This window comes from Argopecten irradians, chromosome 2 (assembly GCF_041381155.1).
Source record: "Argopecten irradians isolate NY chromosome 2, Ai_NY, whole genome shotgun sequence".
NCBI classification, from domain to species: domain Eukaryota; kingdom Metazoa; phylum Mollusca; class Bivalvia; order Pectinida; family Pectinidae; genus Argopecten; species Argopecten irradians.
In genome coordinates, this window is record NC_091135.1 from 46,279,233 (window position 1) to 46,296,283 (window position 17,051).

The 17,051-nt window shown below is 34.9% G+C and overlaps 2 protein-coding genes across 5 annotated transcripts in view; both read left to right on the forward strand.

The window, feature by feature from the left end:
* The window catches only part of LOC138315685 (NEDD8-activating enzyme E1 regulatory subunit-like), a 32,880-nt gene that overhangs the window by 2,508 nt on the left and 13,321 nt on the right, over positions 1-17,051 (forward strand). Inside the window, exons 7-14 of one of the 3 annotated variants that reach the window (XM_069256895.1) lie at positions 234-343; positions 911-1,020; positions 1,274-1,336; positions 1,527-1,590; positions 1,873-2,024; positions 2,474-2,534; positions 5,764-5,912; positions 16,681-16,722. In XM_069256895.1, the coding sequence (XP_069112996.1) occupies positions 234-343; positions 911-1,020; positions 1,274-1,336; positions 1,527-1,590; positions 1,873-2,024; positions 2,474-2,534; positions 5,764-5,912; positions 16,681-16,722 (751 nt within the window). The remainder of the gene's footprint in view (positions 1-233; positions 344-910; positions 1,021-1,273; positions 1,337-1,526; positions 1,591-1,872; positions 2,025-2,473; positions 2,535-5,763; positions 5,913-16,680; positions 16,723-17,051) is intronic. The other 2 variants (XM_069256896.1, XM_069256897.1) reach the window with 2 other exon arrangements.
* Positions 3,651-5,540, forward strand: LOC138315687 (E3 SUMO-protein ligase ZBED1-like). 2 transcript variants are annotated; one of them, XM_069256898.1, is made up of 3 exons: positions 3,651-4,642; positions 4,876-4,942; positions 5,105-5,540. In XM_069256898.1, the coding sequence occupies exons 1-3, from the start codon at positions 4,310-4,312 to the stop codon at positions 5,473-5,475; spliced, it is 771 nt and encodes a 256-aa protein (XP_069112999.1). In that variant the 5' UTR covers positions 3,651-4,309; the 3' UTR covers positions 5,476-5,540. The 2 variants fall into 2 exon arrangements, with proteins under 2 accessions (XP_069112999.1, XP_069113000.1); XM_069256899.1 differs by having other exon boundaries at positions 5,108-5,540.

Below are 17,051 nucleotides of genomic sequence, written 5' to 3' on the forward strand. Positions count from 1 at the left end.
CTGGTTTCTGTTCAGTCCATCTTAGTAAATTAACTTATTAAGTTGACAGGCTGAGGCAATCCAAGCTAATAAGAACAAAATGGTATTTCTAATTTTGTATGTAGTAGGGGTAAGGGTATTGATGAATCTGTCCTTTATCAGACAAGTGTACTAAATATAGAGATGTTCTTTGTAGCAGGTTTGACTATAGCCGAGCTATTTGAAAAAAGACATTTTTGTTTATGATATTGAAGGACTCTACTACAACTGAGTAAACAGTTATGGAGCTACAATATTCCTCTGCTGGTGTGTCGTTGCTATGGATTCATTGGCTACATGAGATTAGCACTAAGGGAACACACAGGTATTTGTGTAGACTCTATGCTGTAAATAGAGGATCTTACATGGATGACTGTGTAATATGAAAGTTATTAAACAAGTTCAATAATTCGATTTCATATGCCAAAAAAAATTCATATTAGACAGCTTCAAGTGTAAGATTTTATTTATCACATAACTAATATTTATGGAAATATAGACAGAACTTTTAATTTTGTTTCCATATAAGAGTGGCGAAAATAGACTCTGATTTGATGTTTCTGTCTACATGTGACATCACAGTATGTTTAAGGACATGGCCATATGACATGCCTTAAAGGGCCAATTATGTTACTCTGACCTTGTGTAAAGCTTAGCACTGATTTCTTGAAACAAACCCTAAGTAAAAAACATACTAAAATCAATTTCTTTAACTTTCGACCTAGTGTAATTACCTTAATATGTAGATATTGTTCATTCTGACCCTGAGTAAAGACCTCGCTCTGATTTCTCGAAACAAAAGTACAGACTTTTAAGTCAGTTTTGTACCTAAGTTTGTTTCGAGAAATCAGCACCTGGTGACCTTCTCTTTAACTCTATCTTTATGTTGTAGTGATAGAATCCCACCCAGACAGTAGCCATGAAGACCTGAGGTTAGACAGAGAGTTTGCTGGACTAGCTTCATATTGTGACTCTCTAGATCTTGATGCAATGAATAAAAAGGTGAGATATCAACTGCTTATGTAAATTCTGATGTATTATGTGTAATTTCTTATCACACGAATACAGTGTAACTCCTCTAAAAAAAACCTTGCATTCCTTTAATACACCCCATTCATCAAACTGTAAACAATACTGGTAGTGTTTAGATGTAGATGGCAAACCCCTGATGACTTGAATAATCAGATTTTGACATATTTAATTTAATATCAATGTAGATATTGACCTAAATATTAATATGTTTGTGTTGGTACAGGATCACTCTCATACACCATGGCTAGTCATTCTGTACAAATACCTACAGGTGTGGAAACAACAGGTAAGTCAACTAATACACAAAACAATCAATAGTGTATCTCTTTGGAAACTACAGGTCTTATCTCCATAGACAGGCTTAATCTCAAGGTACAATAATAGGTCTGATGGGTTAAGTGACTGAAAAGAAGATATTGAATTTAATACATTTTCATGTTCAATGCATCTTTTTCATTATTAATGATTTGTTGCAGCATAATGGTGAAGCACCTAAAAACTACAAAGAAAAGGCACAATTTAAAGAACTTATCAAACAAGGTAGGTATGACCAGTTATCTCCCCTTACCTATTTCATGTCCCTCATATTCAATATTAAGGTGTTCGGACAGCAAGATGATGCTTCTAAATTGATGATCCATATTGTTGATATCTGATCTATTGTACAGGTACACTTATGTTGTAATTTAAGATACAGGTTAATGATGCATTAATATGTTTAATCAGTTAAGGTGATGTTGTTTCCAACTGTCAGATTGATGTTTGGTTGAGAAGAAGCAAATCATGTGTTTGTTGAAGTCTAAGTGAAAGTGTATTTACCAGGTATACGTAAGAATGAAGAAGGTGTACCAGAAGATGAAGAGAATTTTGACGAAGCTGTGAAGAGTGTGAACACATCTCTAGTCCCTACAAGGATACCAAGCAATGTCCAAAACCTGTTTGAAGATTCCTGTTGTAATGAGCTTACTGTAGATGTAAGTATCCTGTGGTCTTAGATCTTACTTAGTGTTAACTACCAAAAGACTTATCTATCAGTGGTGTTGACAAAAAAACCATTCCTGATGGTTTGTTGTTTGGCTTTGGCTTAACATTCTATATAAGGTAATGTAAGGACAGCCTCCATGTATGCAAAGTGTTGTGTCTATGAATGTCTCTATGTTTTGGGAGGCTCTAGTATATTTGTGTCTCTTCAGAATAGTAGAACTCTTGTCCTTATAATAGTGCTATCTCCACATCATTGTGCCTAATTGTAATGATTGTAATGTGGGGTCAGTTTACGAGATGGCAGGAGTTAGATTCATCAAACAAAAATGAAAAGTAAAGGGTTTTCAGCAATGTCCATGTGATTTTTCACCTCGTACTCGGGTTTCTTTCCATCATATGTACTAGCTTATTATATATTTTTCCATTATGTATTTTTCAGAGCAAACCATTTTGGATCCTTGTGCGAGCAGTCAAAGAGTTTGTGGAAGGTGAAGGTAAAGGTAGGCTTCTGTACTGATATATATGGCTTCTATATTGTTCTTTTAAAAATGTATGTGATTGGAGTAAATTGTTGTACCTGTAATGTATATGTCATTGCCATTAATTAAACATTTTAGTTGTGTTTCACATTTTATTCAGGCAATAAAGGTTTATTTTGTTTCATATTGCAGGATGATTAAGCTCCAAATTATCATTCATTATTTATTATTAAATACCATACAAAGTTAGTAGTAACATTTAGGGCCGGGACGATACACCGATGCATCGGTGAATCGCGGTACACTTCAAAACGATACAAGTATCGGTCCACAGATGCAAATACGATACGGTATCGATCCGCTATATTGTTGTGAAAAACAAAGAGCAATCCTATATTGTAACTTCAAATTCCATTAAACAAATTTTTTTAGAATAAAATGACTGAAAACAAACACCAAAAGATCGAAATTCTGAAAGTGAAAGTAGTTGTGAGTCTCGTTTCCGGGAATACATGCACTGTGTTAGATAGCGTTTGATTGGTCGTTTCGTGATGAATGTAAGCCAATCAAATATAAGATTACATAATCAGAGCGAAAGTGTTTAAAAGCATGGCCGACACACAGGAATGGGACGATGTGATTTCGCCGCAAGGCACCAAATCATCTGTTTGGAAAACATTTGGACAGCCAGTTTATAAAAATAATGGCGTTAAAAAGATCGATAAAACAAAGACAGTATGTAAAGCATGTAAAGCAGTTCTTAAGTACACTGGAAACACAACCAATATGTCAAAACATATTGCGAGGCATCATCCGAACTTGCTGTCAAATACGTTGTCAAATACGCCGTCAAATAAAAGTACTACCACTACGAGTATAAAAAACGGAGCCAGGTACCTCAGGTTGTGGGCAGCTTAAGCTTACCGACGTAAATAAAGCAAAATATGCATTTAATTCGCCAAGAGCCAAGGCAATTACAAGGAAAGTTGGGTTATTTTTAGCCAAAGATTTAAGGCCCCTGTCCATTGTTGATAATAAGTTTTTCGGAGAAATGCTCCACGAATGCGATAGTAGGTACGAATTACCGTCAAGAAAACATTTCTCAGAAAAAGTAATACCTGAACTTTACCTAGAAGCTAAAGATAATGTGTTAAAAGAGATGAAACAGTCAATATCTGTTGCATTGACAACAGATTCTTGGACGTCTAGAGCATGTCAGAGTTATGTTACCATAACAGCACACTTTGTCACAGATAACTGGGAAATTAAAAATTTTGTTCTTCAAACCAGATTACTGGATGTGTCGCATACCGGTGTAAACATTGGAGAAGTTCTGAAAGAAGCTGTCAGTGAATGGGGATTAGACAGGCATAACACCGGGAAAATTTCTTTAACCACTGATAATGCCTCCAACATGGATATAGCAGCCCACACTGCTGACCTGTCACCGCACATTGGATGTTTCGCCCACACGATAAATTTAGCTTGTCAGCGAGGTTTGAAAGTAAATTCAATGAGTAGACTGATGGGTAGGATTAGAAAAATAGTAAGCTTTTTCCACAGATCTACTACTGCCACAGCTGCCTTAAAAAGAAATCAAAAGCTTCTAGCTATATCAGAACACAAACTGATCCAGGATGTACAGACTAGGTGGAACAGCAGCTTTGAAATGATTGAGAGATTTCTTGAGCAACAAGCCCCCATCATGGCAACACTGACCGCTCCTGAAATTAGAAAAAAATGTGAAGGATGTTGTTACTCTATCAAATGAGGACATTACACAAGCAGAAAATGTCATGAAAGTGCTTGAGCCTCTGAAAATGGTGACTACTGTCATGTGCTCAGAGAAAGCCCCTACAGTGTCTTTGATCTATCCTATGAGAGCTATTCTTCTAGACAGCATGAATGAAAATGCTCAGGACTCTGGTCTTATCAAGGAAGTGAAGTCAGCCATAGGGGATGATTTAAAGAAGAGATATAGCAGTGATGAAATGAAGGAATTCTTGTTGATTGCTGCAGCAATAGATCCACGGTTTAAATCCCTCCCTCGCCTAAACACAGAAGAACGAGAGGCTGTATATTACAATCTGGAGTTAAAAGCCATCTCGACTAACCTGGACACAGTGCAGGTACTTTACATATTTATAAAAACATTCAATATTGATAATCTAATTTCGTGTTTTTATCAGAAGTGTAAATATAATTGGGTCTGTAAAAAGATTAAAGATGAACATAAATTGAACATCTTATATTTGTATTTTATGATAGTAAACATAATTATATCTTGCAGATGTCATTTCCTAAAAGATTGAAATAAATTCAATTGATCAGCATATGGTATATTTATATTTTACAAATAAAGACTGAACCAGATATAGAGCAGCCAAACTTACCACAGCTATCTGTCCCTGATCAAATTGAAGAAAATGGTATGTTATTGCTAGATAATCTTTCCTTATTCAGATTTTTGTGAAACATTATCAATATTCTGTAATTTCAAATTGTCAATTTTAACTTTAAATATTTAAACAAAACAAAACAAATATGATGTGTTAGGCCTATTTATTCAAAATTTAACATATTTCTTCCAGAAGAAGATGATGATTTACCAAGTCAACCAAAGATGTTGAAGAAATCAGCTTTAGAAGAGTTACTTGGAGATGTCTATGTGGTTTCATCAACTCCTGGAAAATCATTGGAAGAACGTATAAAACAGGAAATTGAACTGTACAAAAAGGAAAATTCTCCTCAGTTGTCAGAATGCCCTCTCTCCTGGTGGAAAGAACATTGTTTTAACTTCCCTCTACTTGCTAAAGTAGCTAAACAAATGCTTGGCATTCCAGCTACTTCTGTCCCTAGTGAGCGTGTATTTAGCACTGCCGGTGACATAGTAACTGCTACTAGAAGTGCTCTTTGTCCCGAAACGGTGGATAGACTGATTTTCCTGAAGAAGAACCTTTAGAATATAGAACTCTTTCTGTTCAAAATAGTTGGTGTTAAAAAATTCAATAAAAATTGATTCTAGAAGTGGTTTTCACTGGTTTATTGCTTTGACAATACCATAAATAAAGTATCGTGATACGTATCGGATCGTAGGTGAGGTATCGTGATACGTATCGGATCGTGCAATCACTGTATCGTCCCAGCCCTAGTAACATTGCATGTCGTTAACTTATTTAACCCTTTGATATGTATATGAAGACACAATGCATCAAGGTATATCTGATCCCGCTTTATGATCATGTTATAGGAGCTCTGCCCCTCCGTGGCACCATCCCTGACATGACAGCAGACTCAGAACGATACATCCAGCTACAACAGGTCTACAGAGACCAGGCCGTCCAGGATGTCGCCATAGTAACCAACAAAGTACAGGACCTGGTTCAGACTTTAGGAAGGGTAGGTTTATATAGATCAGTCTGACTATCCCATCATCACCAACAGGTATAGATCTGTCCCATGTTGTCTGTTGGACCAAAAAACTGCCCTCTCTCACTGCTTGCCTCGCTTTGTATTCTTAAGTGCCTGTATTCTACACATAAATTTTAGTTGATTAAAACATGAGCTACCTAACTGTTAAAATGGGACAGCTAAGGTCAATTTTCAGTCAAAATCATTTAAAGTTTGTTTGTCGTCCACAAATCTTGTCCAGCAACTCCTTCTAAACTACTGGGTCAAATTCAATGCAACTTCCCCATAATTTTTAGGACCATGTGTAAAAGATTGAGAAGACTTCATTTTCTAAAAGTTGCTATGATAACCAGGTTACTATAAACAGGTTTTGTAAAATGGTCAATAACTCCATCATTATTCACTGAATCACGTTTGTTCAAACTTGGTCAAGAGATGTATTATATGGATGTCTTATATTTCACATATTCCATGATTTGATAATGGCTACCATGGAAATATAACAGGTGCTTCTGATTGGTCAAGATTGATATTGTCTGATTAAGCTAAAAATTGCAAAAAAGGGGTTTTCATTTTTTGAATGATGACAAATACATTTGGTTGGTAATAGTTTTGATGACATCATATGTCAGTTGGTTACCATGGTGACCAAATAAAACATCAAAATGGACATAAACAGAATTTTGACATCATTTTGATTCCATGGTCTGAAATAGAGGTAGTGGGGGTATTGGTTAGACATTGTATTACAGCTCTATTTATTTAGATAAATTACCTTAATTGCAATACATACAAGGGAAAAAAAGATATGAAAGGATACAGGCACTTCATCATCTCTCCAAATAGTGTGTGCTTTCTATAATTGTCTGCATCATTTTCTTCCTTCCTGTTTCAGTTTATAGTTATTAAATTATTTTAAGTATATCTTCAAATCTGTTCGGATAACATCTATCACCTTTTTCTGTACTCTTTGTGACATATTTATGATGGTTTATGTATGCTCTTGACATAAATAAAAATGGGGGGGGGAGCATTCTGTGTTCTTTGTGACATATTGATGATGGTTTATGTATGCTCTTGACATAAAAAATGGGGGGGGAGCATTCTGTACTCTTTGTGACATATTTATGATGGTTTATGTATGCTCTTGACATAAAAATGGGGGGGGAGCATTCTGTACTCTTTGTGACATATTGATGATGGTTTATGTATGTTCTTGACATAAAAATGGGGGGGAGCATTCTGTACTGTTTGTGACATATTTATGATGGTTTATGTATGCTGTTGACATAAAAATGGGGGGGGGAGCATTCTGTACTCTTTGTGACATATTTATGATGGTTTATGTATGCTCTTGACATAAAAATGGGAGGGGGAGCATTCTGTACTCTTTGTGACATATTTATGATGGTTTATGTATGTTCTTGACATAAAAATGGGGGGGAGCATTCTGTACTGTTTGTGACATATTTATGATGGTTTATGTATGCTGTTGACATAAAAATGGGGGGGGGGGGAGCATTCTGTACTCTTTGTGACATATTTATGATGGTTTATGTATGCTCTTGACATAAAAATGGGGGGGGGAGCATTCTGTACTCTTTGTGACATATTTATGATGGTTTATGTATGCTCTTGACATAAAAATGGGAGGGGGAGCATTCTGTACTCTTTATGACATATTTATGATGGTTTATGTATGCTCTTGACATAAAAATGGGGGGGGGAGCATTCTGTACTCTTTATGACATATTTATGATGGTTTATGTATGCTCTTGACATAAAAATGGGGGGGGGAGCATTCTGTACTCTTTGTGACATATTTATGATGGTTTATGTATGCTCTTGACATAAAATGGAGGGGGGGAGCACGTAGTGTTACCCTTGTCAATTCCCTCAGCCGTACCGTTCTGTCCTGTCTATCATAACCTGTCACTTCATATCTAACTCTCACCATATCATAAGGAGGTGATGTCATTTATCGCTTAAATACCATTGAAGTTGTATTGATTGTTTCCATATAAACCATCTTCATTAAAAAATTCCTGAATTTTGGTCTGTTCTTACAGGAATAGCAACTACAAAAGATAGTACCTGACATGATTTATAAGTTAATAACGAAAATAAAGAAATATCCAAAGGCAAACTTTGCTTTCAGATAAAAAGAAAAAAAAAAAAGAAAAAAAAAATCAAATATGTTCCTTCCATTTTGAAAGTTAATCACTGGTGTACAAGGGACAAGCTCACATTTGCCATGAACTACATTTTCCATTTTCCAACATTTTTGCTACATCTGCAGGGGGCGAAATGTATTTTTAGGTCATCTGCTACATTTCTGGTTTATCCCAAATTGAAGATGGCTTCCATGACACCATATCTAATTAATTACCTTTATGACTATTGCCAAGTCAGTCAGATGACCGTTAAGGCCCTTGGGCCTCTTTATAAAGAAAATAAAGACTTTTACTACATCTACATTGCTAGTGCAATTGTTTTACAAGCTCCTGTCTTTATATTATTACTCATTTCATCTTGTCAAGTTCATCTGGTAAACTTGATGCTTGTTAGAACTGAAATAGTGTCAAGGAAAAGGAGTAGTAATTAAGAACTTTTCAGATTTGGATCATGTATAGAAGATGGTATGTTGAATTAATTATGGAAATTTTGTGGTGAGGGAATCTGTTATTCAAGGACGGTGAAAATCTGGTGGTAGTAGGTCAGTGTATTTCAGAATTTCTCTGGTTGGTATCAGGGAAAAACTTGAATGTTTTGATTTGAATGGGCCCATATGTTGTCCATAATTCATGTAGAAAAGGTGAAATGGTGAAAATTGATATGAATACCACTCTGCAAAGTCACCACCAATTATTAATGAAAACATTCATAGGTTAGATATTGACAGGAGGTTATCATGGTTTATTAGTTAGATGTTGACAGGAGGTTATCATGGTTTTATTGGTTAGATATTGACAGGAGGTTATCATGGTTTTATTGGTTAGATATTGACAGGAGGTTATCATGGTTTTATTGGTTAGATATTGACAGGAGGTTATCATGGTTTTATTGGTTAGATATTGACAGGAGGTTATCATGGTTTTATTGGTTAGATATTGACAGGAGGTTATCATGGTTTTATTGGTTAGACATTGACAGGAGGTTATCATGGTTTTATTGGTTAGATATTGACAGGAGGTTATCATGGTTTTATTGGTTAGATATTGACAGGAGGTTATCATGGTTTTATTGGTTAGATATTGACAGGAGGTTATCATGGTTTTATTGGTTAGATATTGACAGGAGGTTATCATGGTTTTATTGGTTAGATATTGACAGGAGGTTATCATGGTTTTATTGGTTAGATATTGACAGGAGGTTATCATGGTTTTATTGGTTAGATATTGACAGGAGGTTATCATGGTTTTATTGGTTAGATATTGACAGGAGGTTATCATGGTTTTATTGGTTAGACATTGACAGGAGGTTATCGTGGTTTTATTGGTTAGATATTGACAGGAGGTTATCATGGTTTTATTGGTTAGATATTGACAGGAGGTTATCATGGTTTTATTGGTTAGATATTGACAGGAGGTTATCATGGTTTTATTGGTTAGATATTGACAGGAGGTTATCATGGTTTTATTGGTTAGATTGACATTGGACAGGAGGTTATTGGTTTTATGGGAATTTTATTGGTTTTATTGGTTAGACATTGACAGGAGGTTATTGTGGTTTTATTGGTTAAGACATTGACAGGAGGTTATTGTGGTTTTATTGGTTAGATATTGACAGGAGGTTATTGTGGTTTTATTGGTTAGATATTGACAGGAGGTTATCATGGTTTTATTGGTTAGATATTGACAGGAGGTTATCATGGTTTTATTGGTTAGATATTGACAGGAGGTTATCATGGTTTTATTGGTTAGATATTGACAGGAGGTTATCATGGTTTTATTGGTTAGATATTGACAGGAGGTTATCATGATGGTTTTTATTGGTTAGATATTGACAGGAGGTTATCATGGTTTTATTGGTTAGATATTGACAGGAGGTTATCATGGTTTTATTGGTTAGATATTGACAGGAGGTTATCATGGTTTTATTGGTTAGATATTGACAGGAGGTTATCATGGTTTTATTGGTTAGATATTGACAGGAGGTTACTGTGGTTTTATTGGTTAGATATTGACAGGAGGTTATCATGGTTTTATTGGTTAGATATTGACAGGAGGTTATCATGGTTTTATTGGTTAGATATTGACAGGGAGGTTATCATGGTTTTATTGGTAAGACATTGACAGAAGGTTATTGTGGTTTTATTGGTTAGATATTGACAGGAGGTTATCTGTGGTTTTATTGTTAGATATTGACAGGAGGTTATCATGGTTTTATTGGTTAGATATTGAGATATTGACAGGAGGTTATCATGGTTTTATTGGTTAGATATTGACAGGAGGTTATCATGGTTTTATTGGTTAGATATTGACAGGAGGTTATCATGGTTTTATTGGTTAGATTTGACAGGAGGTTATCATGGTTTTATTGGTTAGATATTGACAGGAGGTTATCATGGTTTTATTGGTTAGATATTGACAGGAGGTTATCATGGTTTTATTGGTTAGATATTGACAGGAGGTTATCATGGTTTTATTGGTTAGATATTGACAGGAGGTTGACAGGAGGTTGATTTGACAGGAGGTTATCATGGTTTTATTGGTTAGATATTGACAGGAGGTTATCATGGTTTTATTGGTTAGATATTGACAGGAGGTTATCATGGTTTTATTGGTTAGATATTGACAGGAGGTTATCATGGTTTTATTGGTTAGATATTGACAGGAGGTTATCATGGTTTTATTGGTTAGATATTGACAGGAGGTTATCATGGTTTTATTGGTTAGATATTGACAGGAGGTTATCATGGTTTTATTGGTTAGATATTGACAGGAGGTTATCATGGTTTTATTGGTTAGATATTGACAGGAGGTTATCATGGTTTTATTTTATTGGTTAGATATTGACAGGAGGTTATCATGGTTTTATTGGTTAGATATTGACAGGAGGTTATCATGGTTTTATTGGTTAGACATTGACAGGAGGTTATCATGGTTTTATTGGTTAGATATTGACAGGAGGGGTTATCATGGTGTTTTATTGGTTAGATATTGACAGGAGGTTATCATGGTTTTATTGGTTAGATATTGACAGGAGGTTATCATGGTTTTATTGGTTAGATATTGACAGGAGGTTATCATGGTTTTATTGGTTAGACATTGACAGGAGGTTATCATGGTTTTATTGGTTAGATATTGACAGGAGGTTATGTGGTTTTATTGGTTAGATATTGACAGGAGGTTATCATGGTTTTATTGGTTAGACATTGACAGGAGGTTATCATGGTTTTATTGGTTAGACATTGACAGGAGGTTATCATGGTTTTATTGGTTAGATATTGACAGGAGGTTATCATGGTTTTATTGGTTAGATATTGACAGGAGGTTATCATGGTTTTATTGGTTAGATATTGACAGGAGGTTATCATGGTTTTATTGGTTAGATATTGACAGGAGGTTATCATGGTTTTATTGGTTAGATATTGACAGGAGGTTATCATGGTTTTATTGGTTAGATATTGACAGGAGGTTATCATGGTTTTATTGGTTAGATATTGACAGGAGGTTATCATGGTTTTATTGGTTAGACATTGACAGGAGGTTATCATGGTTTTATTGGTTAGATATTGACAGGAGGTTATCATGGTTTTATTGGTTAGATATTGACAGGAGGTTATCATGGTTTTATTGGTTAGATATTGACAGGAGGTTATCATGGTTTTATTGGTTAGATATTGACAGGAGGTTATCATGGTTTTATTGGTTAGATATTGACAGGAGGTTATCATGGTTTTATTGGTTAGACATTGACAGGAGGTTATCATGGTTTTATTGGTTAGATATTGACAGGAGGTTATCATGGTTTTATTGGTTAGACATTGACAGGAGGTTATCATGGTTTTATTGGTTAGATATTGACAGGAGGTTATCATGGTTTTATTGGTTAGATATTGACAGGAGGTTATCATGGTTTTATTGGTTAGATATTGACAGGAGGTTATCATGGTTTTATTGGTTAGATATTGACAGGAGGTTATCATGGTTTTATTGGTTAGACATTGACAGGAGGTTATCGTGGTTTTATTGGTTAGATATTGACAGGAGGTTATCATGGTTTTATTGGTTAGATATTGACAGGAGGTTATGTGGTTTTATTGGTTAGATATTGACAGGAGGTTATCATGGTTTTATTGGTTAGATATTGACAGGAGGTTATCATGGGTTTTATTGGTTAGATATTGACAGGAGGTTATCATGGTTTTATTGGTTAGATATTGACAGGAGGTTATCATGGTTTTATTGGTTAGATATTGACAGGAGGTTATCATGGTTTTATTGGTTAGATATTGACAGGAGGTTTATCATGGTTTTATTGGTTAGATATTGACAGGAGGTTATCATGGTTTTATTGGTTAGATATTGACAGGAGGTTATCATGGTTTTATTGGTTAGATATTGACAGGAGGTTATCATGGTTTTATTGGTTAGATATTGACAGGAGGTTATCATGGTTTTATTGGTTAGATATTGACAGGAGGTTATCATGGTTTTATTGGTTAGATATTGACAGGAGGTTATCATGGTTTTATTGGTTAGATATTGACAGGAGGTTATCATGGTTTTATTGGTTAGATATTGACAGGAGGTTATCATGGTTTTATTGGTTAGATATTGACAGGAGGTTATCATGGTTTTATTGGTTATATTGACAGGAGGTTATCATGGTTTTATTGGTTAGATATTGACAGGAGGTTATCATGGTTTTATTGGTTAGATATTGACAGGAGGTTATCATGGTTTTATTGGTTAGATATTGACAGGAGGTTATCATGGTTTTATTGGTTAGATATTGACAGGAGGTTATCATGGTTTTATTGGTTAGATATTGACAGGAGGTTATCATGGTTTTATTGGTTAGATATTGACAGGAGGTTATCATGGTTTTATTGGTTAGATATTGACAGGAGGTTATCATGGTTTTATTGGTTAGATATTGACAGGAGGTTATCATGGTTTTATTGGTTAGATATTGACAGGAGGTTATCATGGTTTTATTGGTTAGATATTGACAGGAGGTTATCATGGTTTTATTGGTTAGATATTGACAGGAGGTTATCATGGTTTTATTGGTTAGATATTGACAGGAGGTTATCATGGTTTTATTGGTTAGATATTGACAGGAGGTTATCATGGTTTTATTGGTTAGATATTGACAGGAGGTTATCATGGTTTTATTGGTTAGATATTGACAGGAGGTTATCATGGTTTTATTGGTTAGATATTGACAGGAGGTTATCATGGTTTTATTGGTTAGAATGTTAGGAGGTATGTTGACAGGAGGTTATCATGGTTTTATTGGTTAGATATTGACAGGAGGTTATCATGGTTTTATTGGTTAGATATTGACAGGAGGTTATCATGGTTTTATTGGTTAGATATTGACAGGAGGTTATCATGGTTTTATTGGTTAGATATTGTTATCAGGTTTTTATTGGTTTATTGACAGGAGGTTACATGGTTTTATTGGTTAGATATTGACAGGAGGTTATCATGGTTTTATTGGTTAGATATTGACAGGAGGTTATTGTGGTTTTATTGGTTAGATATTGACAGGAGGTTATCATGGTTTTATTGGTTAGATATTGACAGGAGGTTATCATGGTTTTATTGGTTAGATATTGACAGGAGGTTATCATGGTTTTATTGGTTAGATATTGACAGGAGGTTATCATGGTTTTATTGGTTAGATATTGACAGGAGGTTATCATGGGTTTTTATTGGTTAGATATTGACAGGAGGTTATTGTGGTTTTATTGGTTAGATATTGACAGGAGGTTATCATGGTTTTATTGGTTAGATATTGACAGGAGGTTATCATGGTTTTATTGGTTAGATATTGACAGGAGGTTATCATGGTTTTATTGGTTAGACATTGACAGGAGGTTATCATGGTTTTATTGGTTAGACATTGACAGGAGGTTATCATGGTTTTATTGGTTAGATATTGACAGGAGGTTATTGTGGTTTTATTGGTTAGATATTGACAGGAGGTTATCATGGTTTTATTGGTTAGATATTGACAGGAGGTTATCATGGTTTTATTGGTTAGATATTGACAGGAGGTTATCATGGTTTTATTGGTTAGATATTGACAGGAGGTTATCATGGTTTTATTGGTTAGATATTGACAGGAGGTTATCATGGTTTTATTGGTTAGATATTGACAGGAGGTTATCATGGTTTTATTGGTTAGACATTGACAGGAGGTTATTGTGGTTTTATTGGTTAGACATTGACAGGAGGTTATCATGGTTTTATTGGTTAGATATTGACAGGAGGGTGGTTTTATTGGTTAGATATTGACAGGAGGTTATCATGGTTTTATTGGTTAGATATTGACAGGAGGTTATCATGGTTTTATTGGTTAGATATTGACAGGAGGTTATCATGGTTTTATTGGTTAGATATTGACAGGAGGTTATCATGGTTTTATTGGTTATATTGACAGGAGGTTATCATGGTTTTATTGGTTAGATATTGACAGGAGGTTATCATGGTTTTATTGGTTAGATATTGACAGGAGGTTATCATGGTTTTATTGGTTAGATATTGACAGGAGGTTATCATGGTTTTATTGGTTAGATATTGACAGGAGGTTATCATGGTTTTATTGGTTAGATATTGACAGGAGGTTATCATGGTTTTATTGGTTAGATATTGACAGGAGGTTATCATGGTTTTATTGGTTAGATATTGACAGGAGGTTATCATGGTTTTATTGGTTAGATATTGACAGGAGGTTATCATGGTTTTATTGGTTAGATATTGACAGGAGGTTATCATGGTTTTATTGGTTAGATATTGACAGGAGGTTATCATGGTTTTATTGGTTAGATATTGACAGGAGGTTATCATGGTTTTATTGGTTAGATATTGACAGGAGGTTATCATGGTTTTATTGGTTAGATATTGACAGGAGGTTATCATGGTTTTATTGGTTAGATATTGACAGGAGGTTATCATGGTTTTATTGGTTAGATATTGACAGGAGGTTATCATGGTTTTATTGGTTAGATATTGACAGGAGGTTATCATGGTTTTATTGGTTAGATATTGACAGGAGAGGAGGTTTATTCATGGTTTTATTGGTTAGATATTGACAGGAGGTTATCATGGTTTTATTGGTTAGATATTGACAGGAGGTTATCATGGTTTTATTGGTTAGACATTGACAGGAGGTTATTGTGGTTTTATTGGTTAGATATTGACAGGAGGTTATCATGGTTTTATTGGTTAGATATTGACAGGAGGTTATCATGGTTTTATTGGTAAGATATTGATAGGAGGTTATCATGGTTTTATTGGTTAGACATTGACAGGAGGTTATTGTGGTTTTATTGGTTAGACATTGTTGACAGGAGGTTATTGTGGTTTTATTGGTTAGATATTGACAGGAGGTTACTGTGGTTTTATTGGTTAGATATTGACAGGAGGTTATCATGGTTTTATTGGTAAGATATTGACAGGAGGTTATCATGGTTTTATTGGTTAGACATTGACAGGAGGTTATTGTGGTTTTATTGGTTAGACATTGACAGGAGGTTATTGTGGTTTTATTGGTTAGATATTGACAGGAGGTTACTGTGGTTTTATTGGTTAGACATTGACAGGAGGTAATCATGGTTTTAATGGTTAGATATTGACAGGAGGTTATTATGGTTTTATTGGTTAGATATTGACAGGAGGTTATCATGGTTTTATTGGTTAGATATTGACAGGAGGTTATCGTGGTTTTATTGGTTAGACATTGACAGGAGGTTATCATGGTTTTATTGGTTAGATATTGACAGGAGGTTATCATGGTTTTATTGGTTAGATATTGACAGGAGGTTATCATGGTTTTATTGGTTAGATATTGACAGGAGGTTATCATGGTTTTATTGGTTAGACATTGACAGGAGGTTATCATGGTTTTATTGGTTAGATATTGACAGGAGGTTATCATGGTTTTATTGGTTAGATATTGACAGGAGGTTATCATGGTTTTATTGGTTAGATATTGACAGGAGGTTATCATGGTTTTATCAGATATTGGAAAGGAAATGTACAGCAGAAATGGTCGTGATGTAACTGATCCTCATAAATCTCGCGCTATCAGCAGGATATTTCTAGATCTCATTTCATTAATCTTGAGCACAGGAAAAAAGCATAACTCCTGCTTTGTGCTGCTGTGGTAAGGTGAAATGTCTCCTTCATTCTACCATTTTTTCTCTTTTACTTTGAAGGACAGTTTTCATCATATGATTTTGAACTTGTCTTTTTGACAACACTTGAATCCTACCATTCCTTAACACCCACACTGTTGATGCTGTGTATAAAACACTCGAAGCTTACCTATCCAATCCTGCTTTAATTTTGCATGTGAAATTTTTCATGTGAGTACTTAAAAACCTGGCGAACAAACAATTATGATAGCCAACTTAGAACTACAGGGGAAAAGTTTTATCAAATTATCTCTCTTGTTTTTCTCTGTATAGTGTACATGAAGGCCCTCATCTTAGTTTTTATCATTAAATCTTTTTTTTATTAAAGTCTGGAAACTAAGGGTACAGATACTTTGATGTTTTCTGTTTTGTTCTTTCTAGGGTGGGCCTGCCAACATCGCTCCACCACCAGAGTCACCAAGTGTATGCTTACGTTAAAACCACACCCTTCTTCTTGCTTTCTTGCTTTTGTTCTGTATATTTTCAGACTGTCCCCAGTTTATTTCGGTTTATAACTTGTTGATATGTTTATTAACCATTTATAGTTTGTTTTTTAGGTCATCTGACCGGAAGGGTCAGGACCTATAGTCTTCATGTTTCGTCCGTCGTTGTCTGTCGTGCGTTAACTTTTCACATTTTGATCTTCTCAAGTTGTTATTTTTCGGGTTGATCCAAAATCCAAGATAGCCGCCACAGCCGTCATCTTGAAAACACATTTCAACTTCTTCTAAAGTTATACCGGTGCAATTTGG

Excerpts from the sequence above, each read along its gene's own strand:
- LOC138315687 (XM_069256898.1), top strand. The coding sequence starts at position 4,310 with ATGAAAGTGCTTGAGCCTCTGAAAATGGTGACTACTGTCATGTGCTCA. Across the intron at positions 4,643-4,875 it reads CTAACCTGGACACAGTGCAG|ACTGAACCAGATATAGAGCA; the intron begins GTACTTTACATA and ends TTACAAATAAAG. Across the intron at positions 4,943-5,104 it reads TGATCAAATTGAAGAAAATG|AAGAAGATGATGATTTACCA; the intron begins GTATGTTATTGC and ends TATTTCTTCCAG.